Source organism: Pyrus communis, chromosome 16 (assembly GCF_041283825.1).
Source record: "Pyrus communis isolate YQ-2024b chromosome 16, ASM4128382v1, whole genome shotgun sequence".
Taxonomy (NCBI): Eukaryota; Viridiplantae; Streptophyta; class Magnoliopsida; order Rosales; family Rosaceae; genus Pyrus; species Pyrus communis.
In genome coordinates, this window is record NC_142580.1 from 11747584 (window position 1) to 11774028 (window position 26445).

Below are 26445 nucleotides of genomic sequence, written 5' to 3' on the forward strand. Positions count from 1 at the left end.
TCTCATCTCTTTCCATTACCTCCTCTTACACGTTATTTTTTATCTTATTATCTCTATAAAAAAAATTCAATATAAGATGTTAATGTGGTTTAACCGTGACCATTCAAATAGGAGGGCATGGAAGGGTAGAGAGATTAGGAGGGTAGAGAATTTTCCTCCGGGTTACACATAGCTGCGTGCAAAATTATAGTTCTCAAGAATTATTTTTAAATGAACAGTGTCAACTATATTCATAAACCATCTCCAACCGACTGAAGGGGCTAAACATAGCCCCCTCAATAATTTTCAGAGGGGTGCATTCAACTGGGATTGTAATGGATTTATAAATCTCATAAATTTTGATGGAGTTTAATTTATTTATAGAGATTTTACTTAAAATTTTAAATGAATTCCCTCAAATTCTCAAAGGTAGAGTGAGATTTGAGAATATTTCACACCACAAAATTTCTCGAATTCCCTAACTTTTTAAAATCTTTTAAAATTAAATTCTATTTGCATAAAGGGAGTCAAAGTAGTGATCATGGCATGTCGAGACACTTCTTTGTCGGTCCTATCCATTCCACCTGGAATGTTATAAACTCCTTTAAAATTATGATTTTTTTTTGTCGAACCTTTAAAATTATGATTTTTTTTTCCTTTCCAAAAGTAAGAATTTTATTAGATTTGAATGGAAATATTTACATCAGAAGCCAATATATTAAACAACCATTGTGGCTTAAGACCATCCCAACAATGAAAGAAAGCCCTCTTCCCCCCCCCCCCCCCCCCCCCAATCAAACAAAGCCACTAGATGCGTTGCCTTGTTACCAATTCGAGAAGCAAAGATAAATTCTATTGACATCAACTGTTGTTTCAAGCACTGAATATCAAAGAGGATGCCTTCAATCACAACATTGGGTTGCATATTCCCATTAAGGATATCCACAAAGACACTAGGAGTCTGACTCTACCTGAACAACCGCAAAGCCCTTATCAATACAGGCCAACACTGCCATTCGTATCCCATCCGCTTCTGCCATCAAACTAAATTTATATGGCAAATATCCACAGCCGTCCGTCCCCTGAAAGATACCCGAAAAATCTCTTGCTACCTAACCATATCCACCACGGCCCGACGCCTTGACCCAAGCTCCATCACAATTCACTTTAATTGTACGAAATGGTGGTCGTGTCCAGCATATAGGAACAATATTACTTACCTGGGCAAAAGCTTGTCGCTGCACCCTATCTACACATGGTGCCTTCTCTTGTTTCAGCTCTTCAAATTGACACCATTGTCTCTTCATTAGTTTTATGGATTCCAATGGTTCCACATTCTTCTTTTCAAATACTAGACAATTCCGAGACTTCCTGTACCATTGTAGAATCCAACTGAATAGGGGTCCCAAACCAAAATACCCGCAAACGGGCAATGAAAGAACATGTGGCATTGTGTTTCCTCAGCAACCCCGCAAGTCGGCCAAGTAGTAGGTAGGCCAATACCTCGACGCTGGAGGTTCATTTTAACCATCAAAATATTTTTGCAACTCCTCCAAATAAAATGCCGTAATTTATATGGGACATCCAACTTCCATCTTATCGACCAAACCTTGCTCCGCCCTTGTCCTGCACTCGACTCCCCCATCCTTTGCGTCCAAGCTCACCATTACGGTTACGATTCTGAGCAATGTAATACCCAGTTTTCACCGAGTACACCCCACCTTTTGTATAGTGCCATATTAATTTATTTCTCCACCCAAACTTGCTTAACGGCATACTCAAAATACATCGGGCTTCCACACTACTAAAACAGGTAGGTAGTCACGATATCAGTACGCCATTGGCCAAGGCTACTATCAATCAAATCCACCACTCGTTCCGACATATTCTCATGGTTCGAAATAGGTTTGAAAGTTCTCGGGTAGGCAACCATGGATCAAGTTTAACTCGTATTTGTTTCCACTCACCAACCCTCCATCAAATTCTAGCTCGTAGGATCGTCCGTCCTTAAAATTATGATTGAATACACCTAAAATTTCGGAGAATTACTTAAAATCTTTATTGAATACCTGGATTTGTATAAAGAATTAAAATCTCTCAAAATCCCCACCCCTTAGTTTTAAGTTTATTTTTTAAATTTACTAGTTAATTTAATTAAATTACCATGTTAAAATAAGGCTATCCGAATATGATTTTTGAGTGTCACATACTTAAAAAACACCAATAAAATTTTCAAAACGAAACCTATTAAGCAATTAAATCATTATTATATTCAAATACAAAGATGGTATAAAATTCAAAGAACATTGTATGTGTGATATCCCATCGCCAAAATTAGTATTTTATTTCTTTTTAGACGTATTTTGGAGATTTTACAGAAGTTAGTTCGTTAAATTCTCTAGTTTCGAAAAAAATGAAGTGAGGGGTATTTCTGTCATTTCCAACTTTATTCTACCTTTTCGGTCAAATCTTAAGTTGTTTTTGGTAGAGCTTGAACCCACGTGACACACCCCAATCCCGATGTCCTAGGGACATCGAGATGGCCACGTGCTGGCCGACACCTGAAGGTGACGCAAGCCATTTAATGAATGCATATGCTGAGAACATGAAAAACATGCGTATAAATTTTGCTCAAATACTAATATAATAAAATAATATTCAACTGCCAACAATGAAAACATAATGATAATGCATGACATGTTCAAAGCATACATCTAATTCAGAGTACAAGCGGAAGATAAAATAGAAAGGTGCTATTACAATAAAAGTCAAAGCAAAGAGAATGACACTGTATCACTGGTAGGGGAATGCCTTGTATCTCAGATTGTATTCCTTGTCCCTATGTCCTGAGGGGGCGCAAAACAAACATGAATGGACCAAGTTGATATACATAATAATAAAACAGTTATTCAACATACTAACCCCAAAGTTTTATGAAAACTAATAGCATAATATGTAATAGGTTTTCCGAAAACCCTAGCATGCCATAAAACCTTTCATGAAACATATCTCGTAAATAGTGTGCTAGCTAGTGATATCAATATCAGTATCTCTTGGCCCGAAGTCATTAATATATACCTCCTGCTAGCCATATATCTCCTTCAGCCAGATATCTCTCTCGCCCGTAGGCAAAATTGTGACCACTAGATACGCACAAAACCATTGAACATAGTCTTTCCAAACATAGATACATATATCTCAAAACATCTTCATAGTATAAAGTCATCCATCGTCTATACTATAAAGAAGTGTGTAAAAACATGTTCTAAATAGCATATAGTCATCCATCATATATACTACAAAGAACATCAATTCGATAAAATATGATATTCCAAAATATTCGCAGTAAGCATAATATCTCATAAAACATTTCATAAAACATAATCATTAAATCATGCTTTTCATGTATGCATTTCTACTATTAAAACATGCATTTTAGAATGGGTACACTCACAAATACTCCATCATCGAGAGCCGTACAAAAAGGGAATGAAGGAATCGCTGCTAATATTCGCACCTAAGCACATAAAGTGTCCAATTAATATAACTCTATTCAAACAACTGAATTTGGGAAATGGGCATAAAAAACGGATCCAGGACGTCGAAATTAGCCTAGGAGGGGTCCCGAACGAAAACCGAAAAAAAAAGTCAACAAAAGTCAACATTGATCGTTGATCAGTCAAAATCAAAGTCAACGGTCAGCATTGACCTGGTTAACGGGTCCGGGTTGGGTCAAGTCAACCGAGTTTGGGCTTGGGTTGGATTCGGGTTGGGATTTGGGCCAGTGGGCTAGTAACCCAGCCCAAGGGGAAATGGTTTAGGGTTAAGAATTCACGGGCCGAAACCCTTTGGTCTTGGGCTAAAGGCCTGGCCCAAATAAAAGGGTTTTGGGTTTTAAAAATAAGAAAATAAAATAAAAAGGATTTGGGTTGGGTTTTAAAGAGGATAACATGCCTAAAAGTCAAGTCCTTTACGGCCCAAGGGCCTAACTAACAAGGTTTGGGTTTGGGCTGCCCTAAAGCTTTGGGTTTAGGGTTTAGGCCCAAAGGCCCTAGGTTGTTAGTTCTCACCGGGGAAGGAGGCCGGAGCCTCCCGTGCTCCGGTCAACGCCAATCTTCCACTCTAGGGTACGATTTAGGTACGAAAATGAAATGTAAGGTGAAGGAAAATGTTTTCTCACCTTCAATTCACCGTGGGATGGCCGGAGGTGGCTGAATTTCGGCTTAAAACTTACGGGGTTCACCGGAGCTAGTTCTTGGTTTCGCCAAGCTTCACAGAGGCTAGGGAGAGTGAGAGTGAGCCCACGAGTCGATGCTAGTGATGTTGGTTCATCGCATGCAATATAGGTGTGCAGATGGGTACGTGTGAGTGTAGAGATCGGGGAGAGAAAGATCTGTGAGAGGGAAATGGTACTGAGCTAAGAGAGAGACTCAAGAGTGTTGACTTGGGGGAGGGGAAAGAGAGAAGAAAAGAAAATAAGAGTTGAGGGTCTACCATGTGACAGGCTACGAAGGAAGAAGAATCTTAAAGAGAGGGTACGGATTGGTTAAGGATATGGGACTAATATGCAACTTTTATATACTTTTAGGGTAATTGTGAAATTACATTAAATTTTTGGGGGTGGGGTTTCACACCAAGAGCTTGTAGGCATAAATGGATTTCAATTCCGAGTTAGAACGAAGAAGTTAGACATGTTTAAAGCGAGGGATATTTTGGTTATTTAGACCTTACCATAAATAGTGGGCTTCTACAAGTGGATACCCAGATTCTTAGAAGTTTCCATTTCATGAAACCTGACCCATAACCCAGAAAACCCACCCAAATTGACCCATGCGACCCATGAACTTCCGACAATGATTTCGATCAACTCCGGCTTCATTTTTTGACACCACCACCACCATCTTGAAGCTCTCACTCCCCTCTACAAAACCCAACCAAGAACCACCTTGATTAACCTCTGTAGGTGGTGGCGCGAGGCCACAAAACCCAACAAAAACCAACAATGCTTCAGCCATCCTTTTCATTTTTTCGGCGCATCGGCAAAGTGACTGCCGACGCCACCAACTAGACGTTGTAGCCCATCATCCCAGGAGTAATTCCTGACCAGCCTTGACCACGTTGGACCACCGTAGGTGATGAATCGATGCCAGGAAGCTTCCAGCACCCGCCGGCATTATTGGCAAAATTTACCCTCTTTCGTCCACTTTTGGACTTCGTGGCAGGTATAAAAGTTGATCCTTACCTTGAGCTCTATCTTCTTATAAATTTTGGTAGAATTTGGAATTAGTCGATAAAGTGGGTTTCCGATCGTTGAAAACCATTAGCGCAGCGGCGTGTAGGGAAAAGTTAAAATTTATGGATTTTAGATAGCGAGACAGTCTCAATGTCTTGAGCCAATATCCAAAGTCCATTTATTGAAATTCAATACGGTGATTCGATTATTCAATTCTTCAGATAATTGTACCGTCGTACGATTTTTGTAATTGACAACAATCTGACTGTTGGATCGTCGTGCAGTTTTGTGAGCATCCTTGTTATTTGTTGTTACACCTTTAAGAGCTTACGGATTATAAATCCGATGAGCGGATCTTCCGAATTGAATAACCTAGGTTTGTTGACCTTATAGGACCTTTGATCAACATTTGGATTTTTAGTCAATGTGCCCTATTCTAAAGTGTCGTTGTTATAGAATGTTATTAAGGCTTGATGGAGCTTAGTTGGCTCATCTCGACGACGTGCAAGTGGCACTTGGCCTCGGTTTACGTGTTAGTCTTATTAAGTTTCCTAAGCGGGTTTTGTGTATTGTATTAGATTCCCTTGGAGCGAAGTTGGTGAATCTAGAAGTGCAAATAACCCAAGTGAGTGACATTAATATTATGTGATATGGTTATTACCCATGAAATTCCTTGTTATATACTATGTGGATATAACATGGATTAGCAAATGATTTTATGGAAATGTGTGCTACTATGCTATGTTTACTTGAAGATGCTATCAGAAATATATTTATATGTTATGCTTGAAATGATTATGATATGTGAGAGCTAGTAGAGGACTGCTAACCGAGTACATACGATGATGTGGGATAAAATGGGAATTTGCACCATGTAGCAATGGTACATGGATGGTCCTGCTTGGTTAATCCACAATGGAGGACCAAACTACTTTGGGATCATGCTTGGTTAATCTACAATGGGTGATCCTTATTACTTAGGTATGGCCATACATATTTAGGGGTGATCATGCTTGGTTAATCCATGATGGGTGATCACTACCTATTAGTTTTCGTAGGAGTGACTCTGCTTGGTTAATCTGCTAGGGGGGGTCACTACCTACATGGTATTCTCATGAGTGGTTTTGCTTAGTTAATCTTCAATGGGAGACCACATCCTGATTGGTTACCTATTGTAGGCTTCAGCCAACCTATGTTTCTCTATAACCCTAGAACATTGTTTATTATATATATGAAAGATGAGATTGAAGGCCTGTGTGGCTCAATCTAGAAAGTGACAATTGAATCAAATAGTTTACATGATGATGTTGCCTAAAAGAGAATGATTTTGGATGTGACTCATTCCTACTCTAACGAAGAGTGCAATGATGGAAAAAGATACCAATCTCATTCCTACACGTGATTGTATTATTGATTTTGCGTCATTCCTACACAACTTCGGGTTGTGTGATGACTTAGAATGTTATCATGAGACGTGTGGTGAGATTCAAAATTGAATGTGGTTAGATATGAAATATGTGGCAATCAGACTCTTATGATGACTCGGAATTGATGAAAGGCGAGTGGTGAGTAACAATCCGAAGAAAATGTCAGAATGATATTGACAGTGATCGGATTGGCCCATTATTCAGAGGAAAGTCCTGTGTGGACGTAGCACTACTTTTTCATTTAATCATTTGATGTTATTTCTATTCACGTATGCTGTTTTATTGTCACTCACACGAGTTTCGCAGCTTATTTAGGTTTTGCTTTGCACGATGCGCCATTCCCACGGCGTAAGGTTATTTTGCAAAGTAACTGGTAGCGGTTAGAGGAGAAAATTTCAGGTGGTGTAGCTGTGAGGGCAGTGCACTTAAAAGTAGGGATTGCCACCCTTTGTTGTAAGTTATTTTCGCTAAGCTCTATTGTATATTATACGTATAAGTCTTAGTGACTCTATGTATTTTATATTGTACCGCTACTATCCTATCGTTGCGTGTTGATTCTGGACGTATCTCGAGATCGAGACGTGACAGTATGATCATAGTCAGCCTTGCTTGACTTCCCCATATGTATTCCCTCCATCCCTACTCCTCCAATACACACCATTAAGCAACCATTACAAGATTTCATCAAATTTTCTCTGATTATTTCCTCATCGATAATTTTTGTAAAAAAAAATCTCAGATATGACAATTGCAAGGTTGAATTTTTCATACATGAACCTTCTGAGCCAATTCTTGAAGGAGAAGAGAACCTTGCAATCTCTCCCATTAGAGACGACCTTACTTTTACTTTTTTTCAAACATGCTTTTTGATGTTGATGCTACCATTTCAAAGTTGTTGCCTAAAATGGAGGTATTACACTTGATGAAGGGCTGGACCAAATTGTGTTCCTCAATCAATAAGCTTGGGAGCATGAATAAACTTACAGTTTCCTCCAATATCTTATTAGATATAGTTTCCTCCAATGTCTTATTAGTCACATGTAAAATTACCATGAATAATCTGTCGAGAAATAATTGAATAGAGAGTAAATTGGAAGTTTAGCACTTAAAAATTCAATCTTGTAACAGAGAAAATCGGAAGAAAAAAATTAATAATAAGGGAGCAATAGCCAACTCATGTTTTAACTACCTTTTAGATTGCGTATATGGATCAAGTCATAAATTTCAAATGTTTTCGTTGCTCATAAATATCCTATATGTTTGGCATATTAAAAATATGATGATCATGTTTGCCAGAAAAAAGTATGACCATTCTATAAACAAACAAAAAAAATTTTGATGATTATTTTTTAATCCTCGAATTCCTATACTTTTTCCAAAATTCGTCGAGAAAGAAGAAACTAAAGCAAACTACATGGTAGCACATGACAAAGTTATGACAGCATAACACGAAGAGTATATGGGTGCCATGGTAAAAATTAGAACCTTATAGTCAGTTAGGTAGAAATTAATAACTGATATAACAGAAATATAGTTAGAGGGATATTATTGTAAGTAGGTTATATGGCTATATAAGAGATTGTATAGCTATCATTTCCTTAAGTTCATTTTGTATACATTTTATCCATTCAATCAATACAATCTCTCTGGTTTTCTCTCTATCATCTTCCTTTTCCTCTGTATCAATTTTATATTTTGCAATGTAATTAATATGGTATCAGAGCCACCAGGCTCACGCCATAGATTCTGGTGGTTTCACTTCTTAATAGTTAAATTTTTTTTTTTTCCTACTCTCTCGTTTCGACACCGGATTGCTGTTTGTAGACAGAGAGAACCTTCGTGCTGGCTTTTAGAGTTTGCCTCTGCCATTTGAAAAAAAAAAAAAAAAAAAAAAAAAAAAGCCCAGATTGACCTGCACTGGAGTTTTCTTCTTCAGATCTTGTGTGGTCAACGGTGGAAGGTTGGCGGGACAAGAAAGATCGAGGTGCTCTAATTCCATTTCCTCGAGTTGACGATTTTCTGGTGGCTGAAGGTGGATTCTGTTCTTGGGAGCTCTTTGTGTTCCAATTCTGTGCACTCCAACTGTTTGAAGAAATGGGTCAGTGAATTCTTTGATCTCTACTCTGTTCTCTGTATGGAAGAAAGATCAGACATGAGTGCACTCCAGGTGTTTGTCGAAATGCCCAACTCAAAAGTTTCATGTGAAGGTTATGTTTTCAGTCCCTTTTTCTCTGAATTCTTGAACAATTAGAATGGATCTTTTCTGGGTTTTTTTTTCAAGTTTTTTTGGTGCTGGTTCAGAATTACGGTTCTGCTACTTGGTTGTGGCTTATGTTGCTTTTGGAAGTATATTTGTTCAAGATTTGGGTATTCTATTTGTGTTTCTGTTGTGCTCCCATTTTCAAGAATATTGTTGGATTATGTAAAATGGCACTACCAGTTGGAGTTTTCTTTGGGTATTCAATAAGGTGAATTCCAGTGATTTGTGCCTTGGTGCGATGGGTTTTGAAGATGAGTTCTGATTGTAGCTTATTTTGTGTATCAAGTATTTTGGGTTTTGAAGATGAGTTTGTTAGCATTGTTTCCGGTTTTTGTGAGTGGAGGATGTTGTTGCCCGTGCAGAGGATGAAAGTACTAGTTATATATTACCAAACAAATGGATCTGAACTTCTGTTACCTGGTCAGTCTGTCAGCAATTCGACTAATGGTGATTTATCTGTAGTTTCACCCAATCTTAGCAGTATAAAATGGAGTATGAGGGGTTTGCATTTTGTGCCTCTGAACTTGTAAGAAATGGACAAGGAAACTCTCCTGAAAGTGGCAATCCCATGCTAGTGAATCTTAGGCAGAACAATGTGCCGGGGTAAAGCAGAGAAGCAAGCAGCAATGCCTGTTTACCGGTCAATTCGAGTGTTGGGTTTCTTGAAGATTTTGCGCTTGGAGTTTATGCACATGTTCGATCTCTGGTGTAAATCAGGTGATTTTGCTCTTGGTATCCATATGCAAATCTATAATGTTGTCTGAGAAGTTTATTGTGATTTGAGAATTCGGAGCTCTCTGATATGAAAAATTTGTGCAATATCTACAATTTCTGTGAATTGGACTTTCTATGATTTCGTTTTGTGTGAAGAATGAAGAAGGTTGTTTGATTAGTATACTGAGGATTATTATATTTGAGATTTGTGTAATTTGAGAAAAGCAACGGAGTGTCAATCTCTGGTGAAAAGTGAAAAGGAGTATCAATCTCCTATGACAAGAAAGTGTCAGTCTTTCTTGGTAGAAATCAGTATAATTTTTTTTTTGTTAGGTTTCATGTCAGCGAAGTGAAAAGGAGTGTCATTCTCCTTGGTTGATTTGGGTTCTTGGAGTGTCATTCTCCTTTGTTGATTTGGTTTCTTGGAGTGTCATTCTCCAAGTACTTAGTGAGTTCTTGGTTGCATTCAAGGGAATTCAAGAAGCACGTCACTAGTTTGCAGCAAATCAGAGGTTCCAAAAAGGGTCCAGTCACAGTGCCTTAATGTCAACAACTCCAGACTATCATACACTGCTCCAAACTGCAAGAGATAGGGGTTGAAGCAGTGCAGACATCTTCGTTTCGTAGTTCCAGATCAGTCTCAAGTACCTAGCTAGCTTAAACTTCACTTGGATCCTCCAAGTTTAGTTTGAGGGGGGAGTAATAACTGATATAACAGAAATATAGTTAGAGGGATATTATTGTAAGTAGGTTATATGGCTATATAAGAGATTGTATAGCTATCATTTCCTTAAGTTCATTTTGTATACATTTTATCCATTCAATCAATACAATCTCTCTGGTTTTCTCTCTATCATCTTCCTTTTCCTCTATATCAATTTTATATTTTGCAATGTAGTTAATAGAAATAATGCTAAACTATTGACAAAACCAAATAACTTTTAAGTTTTAGTAGCAGGAGGATTGTCGCCGGATCCTCTTTGTGAGGATTTTGGAATCCTCTAATCACATTCGTTCATCGTACATCGTGCAGTCAGAAATTATTGTAAATTTTTTTATTTAAAATTGAATATAAACAATACTTGATAAAAACTGACCGCACGATATACAACGCATGTGATTGAATGATATTCGGGATCCTCACAAAGAGGATCCTCTCTCGTTTTAGTAATACTTTTTTCAACGTTAACATTAAAAACAATTAAAACTACATGGACTTATATACGCTATGAAATTCATGGACAAATGTATACTCCTGGCCAAGGTCGTGTTCTCTTGAGTATGAAATTAATCCATTTATCATTGATCAAGACAACGTACTTGACACAACTCCTAAAACTAGCACTCTCTGTAAATGAACTCCTCATAATTTTCAAACCCAAAATTAATAAACAAGTTACGGAAGTTGAAATGCATGAACTAAGCCATTGGTAATGTATCCACATGCCTACTTTTGTTTCTTATATACTCCTCTCAATTTTCGATGTTCAATCGAATAAATTAAAGAAGATCAATAACTAAAAGTTAACATAATTGTGTAAGAAATAAAAAAATGTGTGTGAATAACATTATCTTTAACGTAATGTACCACTTTATATTCAATTTCGAACTTCCCCTTGTGGGATGTACTCAAAAAAATTTCGAGTTCTCATTTCTTTTCGATATGCATAAATTAAAATGGGTTGGAATATTATCTGATGAAAAAAAAAACATCAAAATCAGAAATCATTTTGCTTTATTTTTCACTTTCCATTCATCTTGTGATGTTTTCAACTACAAAAAAAAATAACCAGAACAAAACCTCAAGTTTAAATGGTTTACTTTCCCGATAATAATAAAAACATTATTATTTAAATATTAATTAACGTGTTCATTTATAAATGTAGTATAAAAAATGGTGTAACGTTACTTCTAATTTTGGTTCCAAAGGACAGACCAAACTTTTGATTAGCATCCGATTCCAAAACACAGTCGGTTTAGGCCGCGAAGGCTCACCCGAAAAACGTCGTCGTTACGCCCAGTTAGGAGTCACATCTTCGTCAAACAAAGTAAAGTCTGCTTCCAGTTTTAGCTTCTACTTAAAGCAACAGAAAGAAAAGCAAACTCCCAGAGACTATACATCTCTCCACCGCCACCGTCATTAATCTGACCTCGCAAGAATCCGCCACAAGCTCCGCCGACAATGGCGTCTCCGCTGGGTCTCCTCCTCCTCCCACTATTCCTTTCCTGCATTGTTTTGTTGAGCCACCAGGTCAAATGCGATGGAGGTAAAGTTTTATGCTTTTGCTCAACAGCTTTAATTAACTTCCAAATCTTGAGGCTTTATGACAATGGTGGAGTTTCTGTATTCTGTTTCTATATTTTACATTTACGATTTTATTTCTAATTTGGGTTTGTTTAATTTATCAAAATTATTATTTTTTAAAAAAAAAACCCCATTTCATATGAGATCTGATTAGAGGATATTGAACTGGGTTTAATTAATTTGGATTGAAAAAATAACAACATAGAATGTGTACTATCTTACTGGATCTTGAGGGTTTAGTTCTTTGCAAATGGGTAGGTAATTGTAGACTTGTAGCGTGTGCATTTTTGCTTGAATGTTGTGGGAAAACTACAATATTACACTCTGCATCTCCCTGGATGAATCAATGATCTGTATTTACTAGGAAGAGATCCCATAGACTTGTGTTATTGTATGAGACTCGTTCTTTTCTTGAGTTTCATTCCCCTTCGGAAACATCCGATAAAATTGGAAGGATACAATATAGGCATAGCTGGGGAATATCCGATAAAATTGGAACGATACAGAATAGGCATAGTTGCATTTCAAAAAATAGACTTAGTTTGGGAACATCTGATAGAATTGGAACGATACAAAATAGGCATAGTTTGGGCAGACTCGTAGTTCCTCAGTTGTATATACAACCAAGGGTTGTCAATATTAGTTACAAAGTTGCGTTGTTCATTAAACATGGATTTGCTATGCTGTTTCTAAATTTAGTTCCATAAACTGAGGAAAGCTAGGTATACGTTCTTGGGACTAAGGCTAGTTTGGGAAGTGCTGTTAAATGACTGAAGGCGCTTTTAGAGAAAATGTTTTTGGATTCCAAAAGCACTTCAAGTGCTTTTCCTGGATTAACTTTCATTTTTACTAAGGATTTACTCCATAAACATTTTCTCTAAACGCGCTATCAGTCATTTAAAAGCACTTCCCAAACGAGCCCTAATTCTATACAAGACTGTATCGAGAAGATAAAGTGGAATAGACCAACCGCAGAACAAATACATTGGTTGCCTAACCCTAAAGCATATTCAGGGTAAAACTCAAAGAAGAGCTCTGGTTTGACAACCGAAAGTTAACTTTCAAATTTATGTTGTACACTGCCACATGATTGTCTAGTGGAAGTATGTATCACCCTTTTGACTTGTACATATTGACAATCAAATTTCGGTCTATCTTTTTTGCAGTAGATGAAGAAGATAGTCTTCTTCAAGGCATCAACAGCTATAGGACTGCCACATTGAACCTAACGGCCCTTACAAAGAATGCCAACGCAGAGTGCCTTGCTGATGAGATGGCTGAGCAATTCAAAAATCAACCCTGTACAAACACCACAGGCTCCAACACAGTACCAGGCACTGAACCTAATTTCTCCGACTACCCAAAACTTTTAGCCAAATGCCATCTGAATGTCTCTAACACAAGAGATGGGGTCGTAATGCCTGCTTGCGTTCCCAGCCTTGTTCCTAGTCTGGTCCTTACCAACTTCACGAAGTCTCAGTACTCTGATAATCTTAACGACACCAAGTTTACTGGAATTGGAATTGGCTCTGAAGATAACTGGATTGTTGTTGTTCTGACCACCAGCACACCAGAAGGAAGCTTTGTGACTGCACAAAGTTCACCAGATGCACAAGATTCTGCCGGTTCTGCTTCCAAGATCAGTTTGGTTCCCTACCTGCTATTTCTACTAATGGGTTTTATCTTTCATTTGTAAACCAAGCGGATCTCCGTACACTTCATATTTCCTTGGCAATTGCTGCATTTACGGAGAAACCTCAGTCGAAGGATGCTGCTGTAAGACAAGTTTTCAGCATTTTCGACATAGGAGATGCATGAATTTCCTATGAGAGCGAAATATTACTTCCATAACTTGATGTGTCTTGTAACTAATACTGGATTGTTGAACATGTGTATCATCGATTCATCGTTGTTATTGAGCTTTCAATTTTTCGAAAAGTTTTGTGATTGAATACATGAACTGTGCTCATTTTCTGCATTGTAATCAGTATTTAAATAAAATTTGCACTAGATTATATTATACATAGCAGTGTTCTAAAAAACGCCCTAGACGGCCGTCTAGGTGCTAGGCGCCTTGGAACCGAGGCGATTCTGTGCAAAACGGTTGGAAAAAATCGGGGCGGCTCTGGGCGGTGCTAGGTGGCTGGGTGATTTTTTTTTTTTTTTTTTTTTTGTGTGAATTTGTTTAAAGTCTAAGTTCTAATTATACCTTGAAATTTTGTTAATTTTATAGAATAGGTGTGTTGTGTATCAACTTAAATTCCGGGATGCTAAAGATAATTAGTTTACATTACTAAATTCCCTTATTTTCCTCCTATTTTCCATTTTATATTGTTTTAAACTGTGAACTTGTTATACATGTGTCATCTTACAATACTCCTCACTATGGTTATATGGCATATATGCTTAATGTGTTTTTAAATTTTGAACTTGTTGGATACTTTTTTTGCATTTTATCATTCTTTTATTACCTTATCCATGGATTTCATACAAGTATAATTTTTTATAAGTATCAATATGCACTTATTTACAAGATATACAAGAAATTTACCTAAATCCGTCTAGACGCTAGGCGCTAGCCCGTCGCCCGACTAGCGCTTAGCGTTTTTTAGAATCTTGGTACATAGGATGGGTAAAATACCCGAGTATGGGTAACTGACAATTGATGGTTACAGTTATAGGTATTTAAACTGTTATGGGTAATTGTTTAAATAAATACACGATTGTTATGAGTATTATACGTAAGTACAAAGGGGTGTCAATTTAACCATGCTTTATGTTTGCAAACGGGTACCCATTTAACTCTCTTTTGTTCTTGCAGTCTCTTTCCTCTCGACCAATGGCAATACCCGAAAACTGACACTGACGTGAGGTTTGTCTTTTAATATTTTATCAGCAGAGTCTTAATTAGACTCACAATAACAATAAATTAATTGTTTTGGTGTTTACAATTACACATATATATGTATATGTATACATATAATGAACAGTGGTTGCTACGTGCGAATCCAAACAAGTACAGAAGTGTGAATTCAATTAGTTTGTATTTATACAATTAAGTGATTTATTTTGCAGAACGTAATTGGTTTTTTCTGGATATTTTTTGACAATCTAAGTGAACAGGATGACTAAAAAGCCAAAAGATACATCAAAGTGAAAAACCGTCCTCTCTAACCCATATTTTCCTTGCTGATATGAAACTAAACTTTTCCAGCTTCGACCAACATTATTGAATTTGAATCCGATATGTAAAACTCCAAATGTGAACAAATCCAATGATACACGTTTAATACAAGGACTCGCTTCATGCATTTGATTCTCATTGTCATCGCTAATTCAAGCGCTCTTTAATCTGCTCTTGTTCACAAACAAATACCTCCTTAGAGCAAGCAAAAGGACCCATGTTGTCTTTGTGATCTTTTCCTTTATCATCAAAAGCAATGCCGAGCTCAGCACAGTTTTCAGTATCTGCGCCTGTAATCCTTTGAAGAAACCCAACGGCCCCTCTCGTTTCCAAATGGCATAAAATGCACCTGAAACTGTCTTTTGGGACTTTTGAGTTTCGCTCTGAGCTCCGTTGCTGCCCTCTTCATCTTCTTCTGCAGCTTGAATCATGACCTTGCACCTGTCGCAGTACATGAAAGCCATATATGAAGGGAGGTACGACATGTATCAGTTCCAAAACCCTGCTTTTCCGGCTTCCTGTAAAGACTACAAATAAACTATATACGTGTTGCATAGAGAAGATTGGTAGAATTGAATATCCACCTGATGGCTGGGTATGTCAAGCAGGACGCAATGCACTTTGAGACGGCGCCCAATACGAAAGCAGAAAAGGCAGAAAGGGCTTCTGGAGATGACTCTGTACCTGTTCTTTTTCTCAGCTGCCCCCTCAGAAGTCTTTGTTTCAACTGATCAAATACTGTGTACTGTACAAAAACAGCTCAAAGATTCAAATTAAGTTATCATTTTAGCATCTTCAATCAATTATAATAGCCTGTATATGGTATATCGTACACTAGAGCGTCAACTTAAGTACCTGGATAGATGGGTTAGATGTCAAAAGAAGAGATATGCCAAGACCATCAAATGCCTCAATCCAAGTTCCCTCTGAAAGCGTCTTCCAGAGTCCTTTGGATTTTCCAAACTCACTTGTCTGCATCTTTGAGGATGCTGTATCCAAGGGCTGCAAGCAAAACCCAGAAACTTTAACATCATATGGTAAGGACTAAAATTAGTAACTAAAAAATAAAACTGAGTTCTTTGCTCGGTGATAGCATACGATTTTGAACTCGTCTATTGACTCTAACTGGCCCACGACTAACATGCATATCTTTAGTAAAGGGACATACTGTTTTTCTAACTCACCTGTGTCACTATGACCATACAAGCCCCGGCAGCAGCTGCAACAATTAAGTTTGCTCTTGTTCCCATGTTTTTATTTCCACTTTTCTCCAAGTATAACCTCTTAAAAAAACTGTATCCATAGAAGTAGATGAACTGTGAAATAAAGGACTGAAAGTTCTTTGTCCCAAGGCCCTGGTATAAAGAAAGCACCTGACGGGTAGAAATTGCTTCCCATAAAACATCAGAAATGTTCCTGCAAATGCCAAAAAAAAAAAACATTCAGATGAAAGTTGCATAAGAAAAGTTTTTTTGGACATATCTTGTTAGATTTAAAACAAGACTTGATCTTTCCATGGTTAACCTAAGGATATTTGAAATTTCGAAGCATTGGAAAAGCTTCCTACAGTGAAGGAAATTTCCTTCTTTCTTTCCTAACCTTCTAAGGTGAAACAAGTTCAAAATGAAAAGGGAGACAGATATACACAACATATTGTCAGGTCAGGTGCAGCTTATACACCGAATACCGCTCTGCTAAATAACATATGAGACAAAAATCACTTCTTCGGTGATAAAGCTGGTTTTAAAAAAAGTACACATTAAATCACCACTCGCTAGCGTTTGTTACTCAACGGTTAGTTCATGGAATTATCTCATTGCTTTTCTTACGGGGGTACCTCCATGAAAAACACTAGAAAGATCACATTTTGGAGGCATAATCATATAAAAAATATTGTTTAAGGCATAATACACAACTGCAGGCTCATCATTGAATAATCTTTTCAGATATCGGACACGCAAAGAGTAATTAAATACAACTCTAGTTCGACTTTCATCTTAAGTTAGCACGACTGACAATTTATTTGGCACAAATGTTGAACTTAATCTGCATTCCAATTCAAGCAAATGACTAAGCCAAAAGCTTAAAACTTTGAACATGGCAGCCTATAAGATAAACTGCAATTACATTTGAAATATGGGTAACAATAAGGCTCAAATCATACACGCAATTATATACCTTAGGACCCAAAAGGTAATCACATTCCCATTAAAATATAGAATATGGGTAACAACAAAGCGCAAAGCATACAAACAATTAGACCCAAATTAATAAAAACAAAAACCCAGAAAATAAAAGAGGCTGAAAAAAACAACCTGTATTTCTGCTGATGCTGAGCTCGGACTTCAGCTTGGTACTTGGTCTTGCAGGTGTCGAGAGGGTACAAGATGGTGGTGCTGACCAGAGCTCCAATGGCGCCTGAAGTTGCCTCTGCAACTGATTCCAGATCAAATCCCATCCTCTTCTCTTTGGGGAATTGGAATCCTGGGCTGAGAAAAGAATTGGGATTTTAGGGGAATGGAAAAGGAATGTAATTCATGGGGAGCTGGGGTGGGCAGGTCCGTAAATATGGAGGTATGGTGTGGTTTTGTGCGGGTGCAGGGCAGTTAGTGAGGAACTGAAAGCGATGCAGTGAGCGGTGAGAGGCCAATTGGGATGGGTTGGTCATACAGTTTCTTAATCTTCTCGGGAAACGGAAACGTGAACAGTCTTCTATCTCTAGAGACTTGAACCGTGAATGAGGACATCCTGTTTATTGGATTTGAGAATTCTCATATATCATGTAGTAAGAAATTATTTTAAATATTTTTATTGAAAATTAAATATGAATAGTATTTAATAAAAACTGATCGTACGATATACTCAAAAACTTTTGTTAAAAGTACTTTTAGTAGTTTGAAAATTAGTCTAAAAAAATTAGTTTATTTTGCATTACTCTTTAATTAAAGGATTAAGAAAATCATTTGAAATTGTAATAAGTATCTAACAAGTGCCTCTTGATAGCCAAAAACACTCGAGAAATTTTTCCGATACACCATAACTCATTATAAATAACTTTTATTTTTCAAATGTCAAATGTTAATTTGAAGACTTATGTGACAATATCAATTTTTTTTTCAAATAATAAACGTAAAACCTGATTTTAAAAAGCAATAATAAAAAGTAAAATTACTTTAGTCTAAAGTAGAAAATTCAATTGCAATGTTCAACTAAATAGTGTTTTGTGATGCTTTAAGTGGCATTCACTCGTAGATTTAACTCATCGGCTGAAGATGCTGTAAGTCTTTTTTCGTCGAATGCATCATAATTGTTTATGGCTACCAAACATTACTTTGACTCCCGAAAGTAATCCCAAATATGTGGATGAGCCGCCGAAAGCCGATCTCATTCAATATTGAGAAAATGCACCATTAGACTAACTAGTTATGTCTATTAATTTTTCAATTTCACTTTGTTGTTTGAAAGATGTAGAACAATTTTTATTGTTCTAGTGTCTCAAATTTTTTCCATCGTGTATGCAGAGCCATCAGAACTTCACATGATAAACAGGTGCATGAAAATTTTTGTCCAAAAACATTTACAAAGTGTCATCATATAACTTAAATGTGGAAGTTTCTCACCAAAACGTGAATATGCACTATTTCATATAGAGTTCATATAGTGTATCAATGTATTAAACTAGGATTGTTAATGATAAAAAGACTGTCTATTATTGCAACTTGACTTCAACAATCGATAGGTAATGAATTTTTATTTTCCTATTGTTTGATTCTTAAAATATTTCTTACTAACCTTAAAAGTTGTTAGGATTACATCTAACATCTTCGATAAGGGAAGGGATCATCTCTAGATCCCTTCCTTCTAATCCACCAAATCAGAGGATCTCCGAATTCCACGATTTGGTGGATTAAGAGGAAGGGATCTGGAGAGGATCCCCTTCCCTTCGATAAATATTGGGCCAGATATTTAAAAGAGAAAATAAAAACATTGGTCCATGAATTTTGACTCAATTATTTAGAGTTATAGTCCATAAATTAAAAATATATAATTATTAATTTATGAACTTGTTAAAATATGGAGTAATGATTATTTTGGATAATTACGGTAGAATATTCATTTCATATATGTAATAACTCGTCCCAAGTTTAGTCGTTTTAGTTACGGTAGAATATTCATTTCATATATGTAATAACTTGCCCGAGACCATTCGTAGCGTATTTCGACACTTTAATTCCAAATCAGCACTTCGTTTTCCCAAGTTTAGTCGTTTTAGTTAAGTTTTACTAATTGGTCCAAATATTATGCTTAGGTGTAATTACTATGGGAGACTCTGACTTTCCTAGTTCGAACAGCTACAACCTCGCAAGTATATGTGAGCAGGTCTTTTCTTTTATATAGTATATATATTTGTTTAGTTTTCCCATATATATTTAATAATAAATTTTCTACATGATTACCATAATTAAATTAACGTTTATAAGAAAGGTCATAATGTTGAGAATTATGAAATTATTCTGAATCATGCAGGATGCACAAGTATGCATATTATTATGGGATGTCTTAATTATACTTGCAGTCATGAATAGGGTTATGTTGACTAGAATTATCTATTTACGTTATTTGCTCATCATGTGTTGCACTGGTGTTAGTACTCGCCCAAGCCAAGGCCAGTCTTTCAGTTTTATGTTCACATTGCACCGTACACTCACTTTGGATCCATTGTAGGTGCCAGTCATGTCCTATATTGCTATAGGCAATTAAGACTTTTATGTGATGCGTATAACGCCAGTCTTCATGTGATTGTAGTACTAGAGCGTAAATCATTATTATACCCAGTCATGTTCATGTCAGAATATCTATGCATAAACTCGTGTGTCATCATATGTCAATGAGCACTTAATATGATATGTTTGTTTATGCGAAATTATGTGATTACCTGACGTTATGTGTTTATTTACGAATGTCATGACACATTGCATTCTTGAGATATTACTAGCTTCGGTAAGTATTTTTCATACCATACATAATATATATATATATATATATATATATATATAAATTGTACTTGTTTTACGGCGAGGGGTTATTACGATTTCAAAAAGTTTTACAAAGCTTTATTTGTAGGCCCACTCACCGTTGTTTTTCACCCCTCCAGGATTTAGTGGCAGTGTTCGTGTCGATGAGGATTTCTGGTAAACGCTGATATCAGAGATTACTTCTGATGGTATACTTCTTATTCTAATTTTTACTATACTTTATTTATGCTCTGACATCACGTGTGAAATATGTTCATTCCTGCTCACAAGTGCACCCTTATATTTAGGCAATTTTAGGTTTAAATTTATTTATATCTTCCACATCACTACACTTTATGGTTTCATCACCCTCCGGATGTTGGGCAACACAACTTGATTCGGAGACTAGGTAGACATTCCAAGTTGGGATGTGACAATATATTTCCTTTAAAACTTTTTATTTAGATGAAAATTATTAATAGAATTATCCAAAATAATCATGGTTTACATTGTAATTCATAACACAATAATAAGGCACATTCAAATGGTGACCGTTTGGTTATATCTATTTTTTTATTTTTTGAATTATAGAGAAAACAGATGCCCCAGACCTTTTCCCTCCATTCAAAATTTTCAACTCTCCTCTCTCCTTCCTCCTCCCACAGAGCAACCCCTCCGCGGCCCCACCACCAAATTTCAAGAAACTAATGAACCTCACAAAACCCTAGCCTTGCTGACCCTACAGCTCCACCGCCGATGGCAATGAGCCCCAACGACCGACCTAAAAAGAAAACGCTAACACCAATGCAAGGCCTCGTCGGCTTGATACGCGAGTCCCTGCCGCTTCGGCCTCCGCGCCGGGACGAGGTAGGAGGCGGAGGGGGAGGAGGAGGATTTGGTGGCCTGGTGGGGAAGGTCCGCTCCAGCCTCCGAAATTCGCGAATTGGACTGTTATCCAAGGCTCCGGTTTGTGCTCTTCCTCCGGTTGCTTCGAAAGACGACGCACCGGCGATTCGGTGGCGGAAGGGCGAGTTGATTGGGTCCGGTGCCTTTGGCCGGGTTTACATGGGAATGAACCTCGATTCCGGAGAGCTTCTCGCTGTGAAACAGGTCTGCCTGCTTCTTAATTTCGAGATTGAATTCGGTTTCTTGGTAATGGATTTGGGGTTTTGATGCTTTTGTGATTCTTACAGGTGTTGATTGCGGAAAACAGTGCTTCAAAGGAGAAGACACAGGCATGATTCTGATGTTGCATAAATTTCATTGCTTTCTATCAAAGTTTTAATTTTTAGATTCTAGTAGTTGTAATTTTTGTTGGGGATTGCTTAATTTGCATTTGGAAGCAGTAAAAATTGCGATTAATTGAATAAACTAAGCATTTCGGTGATAAATTTGTATTCTTTGTTTGGCTGCATATTAATGACCTCATTTTTTGTGTGCTAAGTTACTGTTAATAGTTTGAATGATATGTTTTCAGATGTGAACTCTAATTTTCAGTTTGAGACTAAGTGACTGCAGTTTTGTCTTTCTAAACTAATGAAATCAGGCTCACATTCGAGAGTTGGAGGAGGAAGTGAAGCTTCTTAAGAATCTCTCACATCCAAATATTGTTGTGAGTACGATTGTTTTCGTTCTTTAATGGAAGTGATGGTGATGGTGATCACTTACTGTCTTACTGTTTCAATGTTGTTATTTAGAGGTACTTGGGGACTGCTAGAGAGGAGGATTCATTGAATATTCTATTGGAGTTTGTGCCGGGTGGATCCATATCGTCCCTCTTGGGGAAATTTGGATCCTTTCCTGAGTCTGTAAGTATTTACTACTTCCAAGTGATTGACATCTGGTGTTTGGAATATCAATTTTACATTTTGAAAATGTTACTTGTGCAGGTTATACGAATGTACACAAAGCAGCTGTTATTGGGTCTTGAATACCTTCACAAGAATGAAATTATGCACAGGGACATCAAGGTATCTCCCCATTTGAACTGTTTAATCTTTTCAGTTGGAGTACGAGGTGACCTCTCTCTGTCATTTAATCATGGGCATGCTTCATATAGGGTGCAAACATCCTTGTGGATAATAAAGGGTGCATTAAACTTGCTGACTTTGGTGCATCAAAGAAAGTTGTTGAACTGGTAATGACATTTTTAGTATGTATTATGGATAAATGATTTTATTGTCTTTTTCATACACATCAATAGCAATTTCATTTATTGATACAGGCTACTATAAATGGTGCCAAGTCAATGAAGGGTACTCCATACTGGATGGCGCCTGAAGTTATTCTTCAGACTGGCCATAGCTTGTAAGGACAACTACTAATTTTTACGCTGAGGATGGTCACACTACTCACAATTATATCTTGATACAATGTCAATTAGAACTTAGAAGTGTTTCTTAATTCAGATTTGAAGTATCTTTACTAAGTTTAATAGAGTCGACTATTTTGTGATAATTCCTTTGCTATTTGTTTTATTGTTTATGAACTTTGTTTTCTGCATTAGCCATTATTTTTAGTCAAAGTTTTTTTTTCCAGTACCTTACTGAGACTTGTTTTGCAGTCTTGTGTGTTCCTTTTTTCCAGGACTGGTTTTACAAGTCTTCTATTTCAGTTGTGCATATATTAATTAGATAAGGTTCACTGATGTTGATATTTTGTATACAGTCTGTTTACACAAGAAATGGTACAACCTTTAGCGCACTTCTCATCCTAACCTCCAACTAGAAGCATGTTCTCATTCATTGATGATTTGTGCCATCTTTGTTAGTGGATTCAGCTACTCTATGTTTCTGATGCTTGGATCTCATTTGTTTTGAATATGTTTTTTTAGCTCCGCTGACATATGGAGCGTTGGATGTACTGTGATTGAGATGGCTACAGGAAAGCCTCCATGGAGCCAACAGTATCAGGAGGTAACCCTTCAAGCTGCTTTAGCCAACTAATAGTTTGATTATTGTGTCTAACATGACTAGAATTTTTCTAATTTAGTGTGGTTTTATCGAAGAGGTTGGATACTAAGATTACGAGTTTTTCTTTTTAGGTTGCTGTTCTTTTCCATATTGGAACAACAAAATCTCATCCACCCATCCCCGAGCACCTCTCTGCTGAGGCAAAGGATTTTCTGTTAAAATGCTTAGAGAAGTACAACTATGAATTCTATTTTTCCCTAATTGTTTCCATTTGTACGAGCTAAACATACTTCAGTCTCTAGATAGAATATGCAGATGTAAATTTTTTACAAATGCCATCTATTTATATTTTTCCTTAACTCTTATACTCCATATTTTGGTGGCAGGGAACCTTGTCTACGGTCTTCTGCGTCAGAGTTAGTGCAGGTAAATATGAATGCATACAATGTTGCATATTAGTTCGTAGTGTAATTAGGAATGGGGCGTTACATACAAGCAGATGCGTCATAGTTTTCAATCATAGATATTTGACTTCCTAGTTATTATGTCAAAGATAGGATAATAAAATAAATAAATCGTGTCCATCTAAAACTACGGTCGCTTGTGAAGGTCTTTTTCTTCTTCTTCTTTTTCACTAATGAAATAATATGTGGTCATGTGCAGCATCCATTTGTGATTGGGGATTATCAGGAACCTCGTCCAGTACTTCGTGCTTCATTTATGGTTGGTATAATTGACTTAGTTTTATTGGTTCAACTATTCTATCTGTTTGATCATTGTTCTACAATCTTCATTATCTAATAACAATACAATTAGTTAATAACTAGTTTTATCAGGAAGCTGGAAACGAGATGGCAGCACCTGGGACAGATCTTAAGAACTTGTAAGTCTTATCATTTAATCGTTTTGGAATTTATTTCTGGTTGACAATCTTGCCTCTACTAATTTTATTACCACTACAGCCCTTCGATCAGAAGGTCTACCTGTGCCGGCTTGAAGGATATTTGTGATATTGGCTCTGTTAGGTGCTCAACTGTATATCCAGGGAATTTTTCAGGAGGGAGCTCCCGCTGGGGACCTTCCAATAATGATGACAACGACATGTGTCAGATTGATGATACGGATGACATTGTCCTTGGTTCATTTGCAAAATTTAGATCTGTGGTTGGACCTGATGAATTAAACAAGGTAATGAACTTTTTCCTTGTCCTTCTAGATCATTCAGAATAATGAACTCCAATTATGATGAGTGATGTGATTGTTTGAAATAGAGTTTCAATCCCATGTGTGAACCAAATGATGACTGGTCATGCAAGTTTGATGAAAGTCTGGAAACGGAGAGAAGTGGAATTAACTTCTCCCCTTGTCAAACAATACATGAGACTTCTGGGAGCATTGGAGCATCCCAAAAGGTGGAGACTGAATTCACGTTTCCTTCTGGGCCATCAGCAGCTGAAGAGGATGAGGAAGTTACAGAGTCAAAAATAAGAGCCTTCCTGGATGAAAAGGTACTATTCATGTCTGCTGAGTTCTTTCCTGTGCAAATTAGTGGTGAAATCATTCAACAATGGTATGTTTTCTCGGAGTTTGTGTGGTAGGATTCTAATGCAATAAACTTGCTCCATGAACCTAATCAGGCGTTAGAATTGAAGAAGCTGCAAACACCTCTATATGAAGAGTTCCGTAGCTCATTGAATGCAGCTGGTATTGGAAATGCAAATCGTGAACATGTTTCAAAGCATCTGAACTTACCTCCTAAAAGTAAATCACCGAGTCGCGCACCTAGTAGAAGATTCTCTACAGCATTTGATGCTGCAGGCCCTGGGAAACATACAAGAGATGTATCAAATGCCAGTGGTGTACATGACCGAGTCTTGCAGGAAATTCAGCCACCTCAGCTTAGTGAATGGAAAGAGCTCCCTCATGATCAGAAAGAATCATTTAGTCTGAGGTTTGTCTTTGGTGTTTGATGCCTTTTCATACCTTATGTCTTGCACTATTCTGCTGTAACCAAATGGAGATGGGTTTAATTTCAGTGCAAGCTTTTCTGAGATGCAAAGAAAGTGGAAACAAGAGCTTGACGAAGAGCTCGAGAGGAAGCGAGGCAAGTTTTCATTTGTATTTTTCAACCTGGCATAACTAAGATTTGTTTTGTATTTATGTATGTTGTTTTGTTTTGATTAGTACGATCCTCTCTTTTTAAACTTGCGGGTGACCGTATATGATTCTTTTAGTATATAGCACATAAATCTTACTGGAACTGGCTTGATGCAGAGATGATGTGGCAGGCTGGTGCAGGAACGAATACGCCATCCCCAAACAAAATTCAAAGTCGACAAAGAGAACGGCTAGGGATGGTTTTCCCTGGAAAATGAAGTGTATGTATGTACCTCACTTGTATCTATTTTACCATGATATAGAAATAAGTTATGCTTTTTGCTTGGGAGCCCACAGTATGCACGCACTCGGTAAGGATGTTGTCCAGTATTGCATTGGTCCCCTTGCCGTAACAGGCCGTGCAACCTTCTGCCTGCTGCGTTATGTCTCATGCAGCACAGCCAGAAAACGTCACAAAACCAGTGATTTGTATTGATTTTAATTTATGTGGCCTTTGTATCTTACTGCTGGATATGAGACATGAAGTACTGAGTTTGTATGAATTTTATAAAATTTCAATATATAGTATGCTGCAGATTCTATCATGCATTCCTCTTGTCAGTGGGGTGATTGAATATTTTACCAAAATGCAAATTTCTTGGATCAAATTGTTGAAGCCACTGCATTTGAGGGCCTTAAAAGAAAAAGAAAAGGAATGAACGTGAAACAAACTGAGCCCAAACCTCAATTTGGGTCATTTTATAAAATAAGCCTTGGCTTAAGTACCCATGTTTGATTAGCTTTTGTTTACGTTTATTAAAATTTTATAAACTAAACCATATTCACATGAAAATAGGTGACTTCTGGTGTAAATAGTGTTTTTTCAGCGTCCGTTTCTACCCCAAGATCACTTTTAAAAAAGTGAAATTGTTCCCATTCGGAATAGTCTGTAAATGCATGTAGTGACAAGAATGACAAAGTCTATTTCTAGCCAAGTAATCCCCAAGGCAACACATACAAACGTCAATACATTTTTAAACCAAAATTTTAAATTAAATGATGTGGTCGTAGATGATTGGATTATTAATTAAGTGTCAATTAACGTACTTGTTTCTTATAGGTGACACTTCATTTAGTTTAAAATTTTGGTCTCCTTAACATTACTAATTTAATTATTGATTGCATATAAACAATCATGACTAGTCACAAATGAATTAGCAAAAATTTTCTTTAAAAGTGTCATTGCTAAAATATGTCACTCTAACTCACTCTTCAAAAAACTCTTTAAATTTTATTTTTCAGCTTAAAATATTAATATC

The 26445-nt window shown here is 37.0% G+C and overlaps 3 protein-coding genes across 3 annotated transcripts; 2 read left to right on the plus strand and 1 right to left on the minus strand.

Annotated features, from left to right (window-relative positions):
• The first annotated feature begins 11659 nt into the window (after positions 1–11659).
• Positions 11660–13856, plus strand: LOC137732250 (putative GPI-anchored protein At3g06035). Its single transcript, XM_068471553.2, has 2 exons — positions 11660–11880; positions 13085–13856. The coding sequence occupies exons 1-2, from the start codon at positions 11796–11798 to the stop codon at positions 13612–13614; spliced, it is 615 nt and encodes a 204-aa protein (XP_068327654.2). The 5' UTR covers positions 11660–11795; the 3' UTR covers positions 13615–13856.
• Positions 13857–15133: 1277 nt separating this feature from the next.
• LOC137732150 (peroxisomal adenine nucleotide carrier 1) lies at positions 15134–17852 on the minus strand. Its single transcript, XM_068471451.2, has 5 exons — positions 17418–17852; positions 16287–16518; positions 15958–16104; positions 15687–15847; positions 15134–15543 (listed from the first exon to the last, which is right to left on the minus strand). Exons 1-5 carry the CDS (start codon positions 17558–17560, stop codon positions 15255–15257), a joined length of 972 nt encoding a protein of 323 aa, XP_068327552.2. The 5' UTR covers positions 17561–17852; the 3' UTR covers positions 15134–15254.
• Positions 17853–20676: 2824 nt separating this feature from the next.
• LOC137732021 (mitogen-activated protein kinase kinase kinase NPK1) lies at positions 20677–25731 on the plus strand. Its single transcript, XM_068471305.2, has 17 exons — positions 20677–21227; positions 21311–21352; positions 21664–21729; positions 21815–21925; positions 22007–22087; positions 22177–22254; positions 22342–22424; positions 22951–23032; positions 23161–23261; positions 23416–23455; positions 23693–23752; positions 23866–23912; positions 23992–24217; positions 24301–24537; positions 24667–24980; positions 25066–25133; positions 25304–25731. The coding sequence occupies exons 1-17, from the start codon at positions 20874–20876 to the stop codon at positions 25402–25404; spliced, it is 2091 nt and encodes a 696-aa protein (XP_068327406.2). The 5' UTR covers positions 20677–20873; the 3' UTR covers positions 25405–25731.
• Positions 25732–26445: the final 714 nt, after the last annotated feature.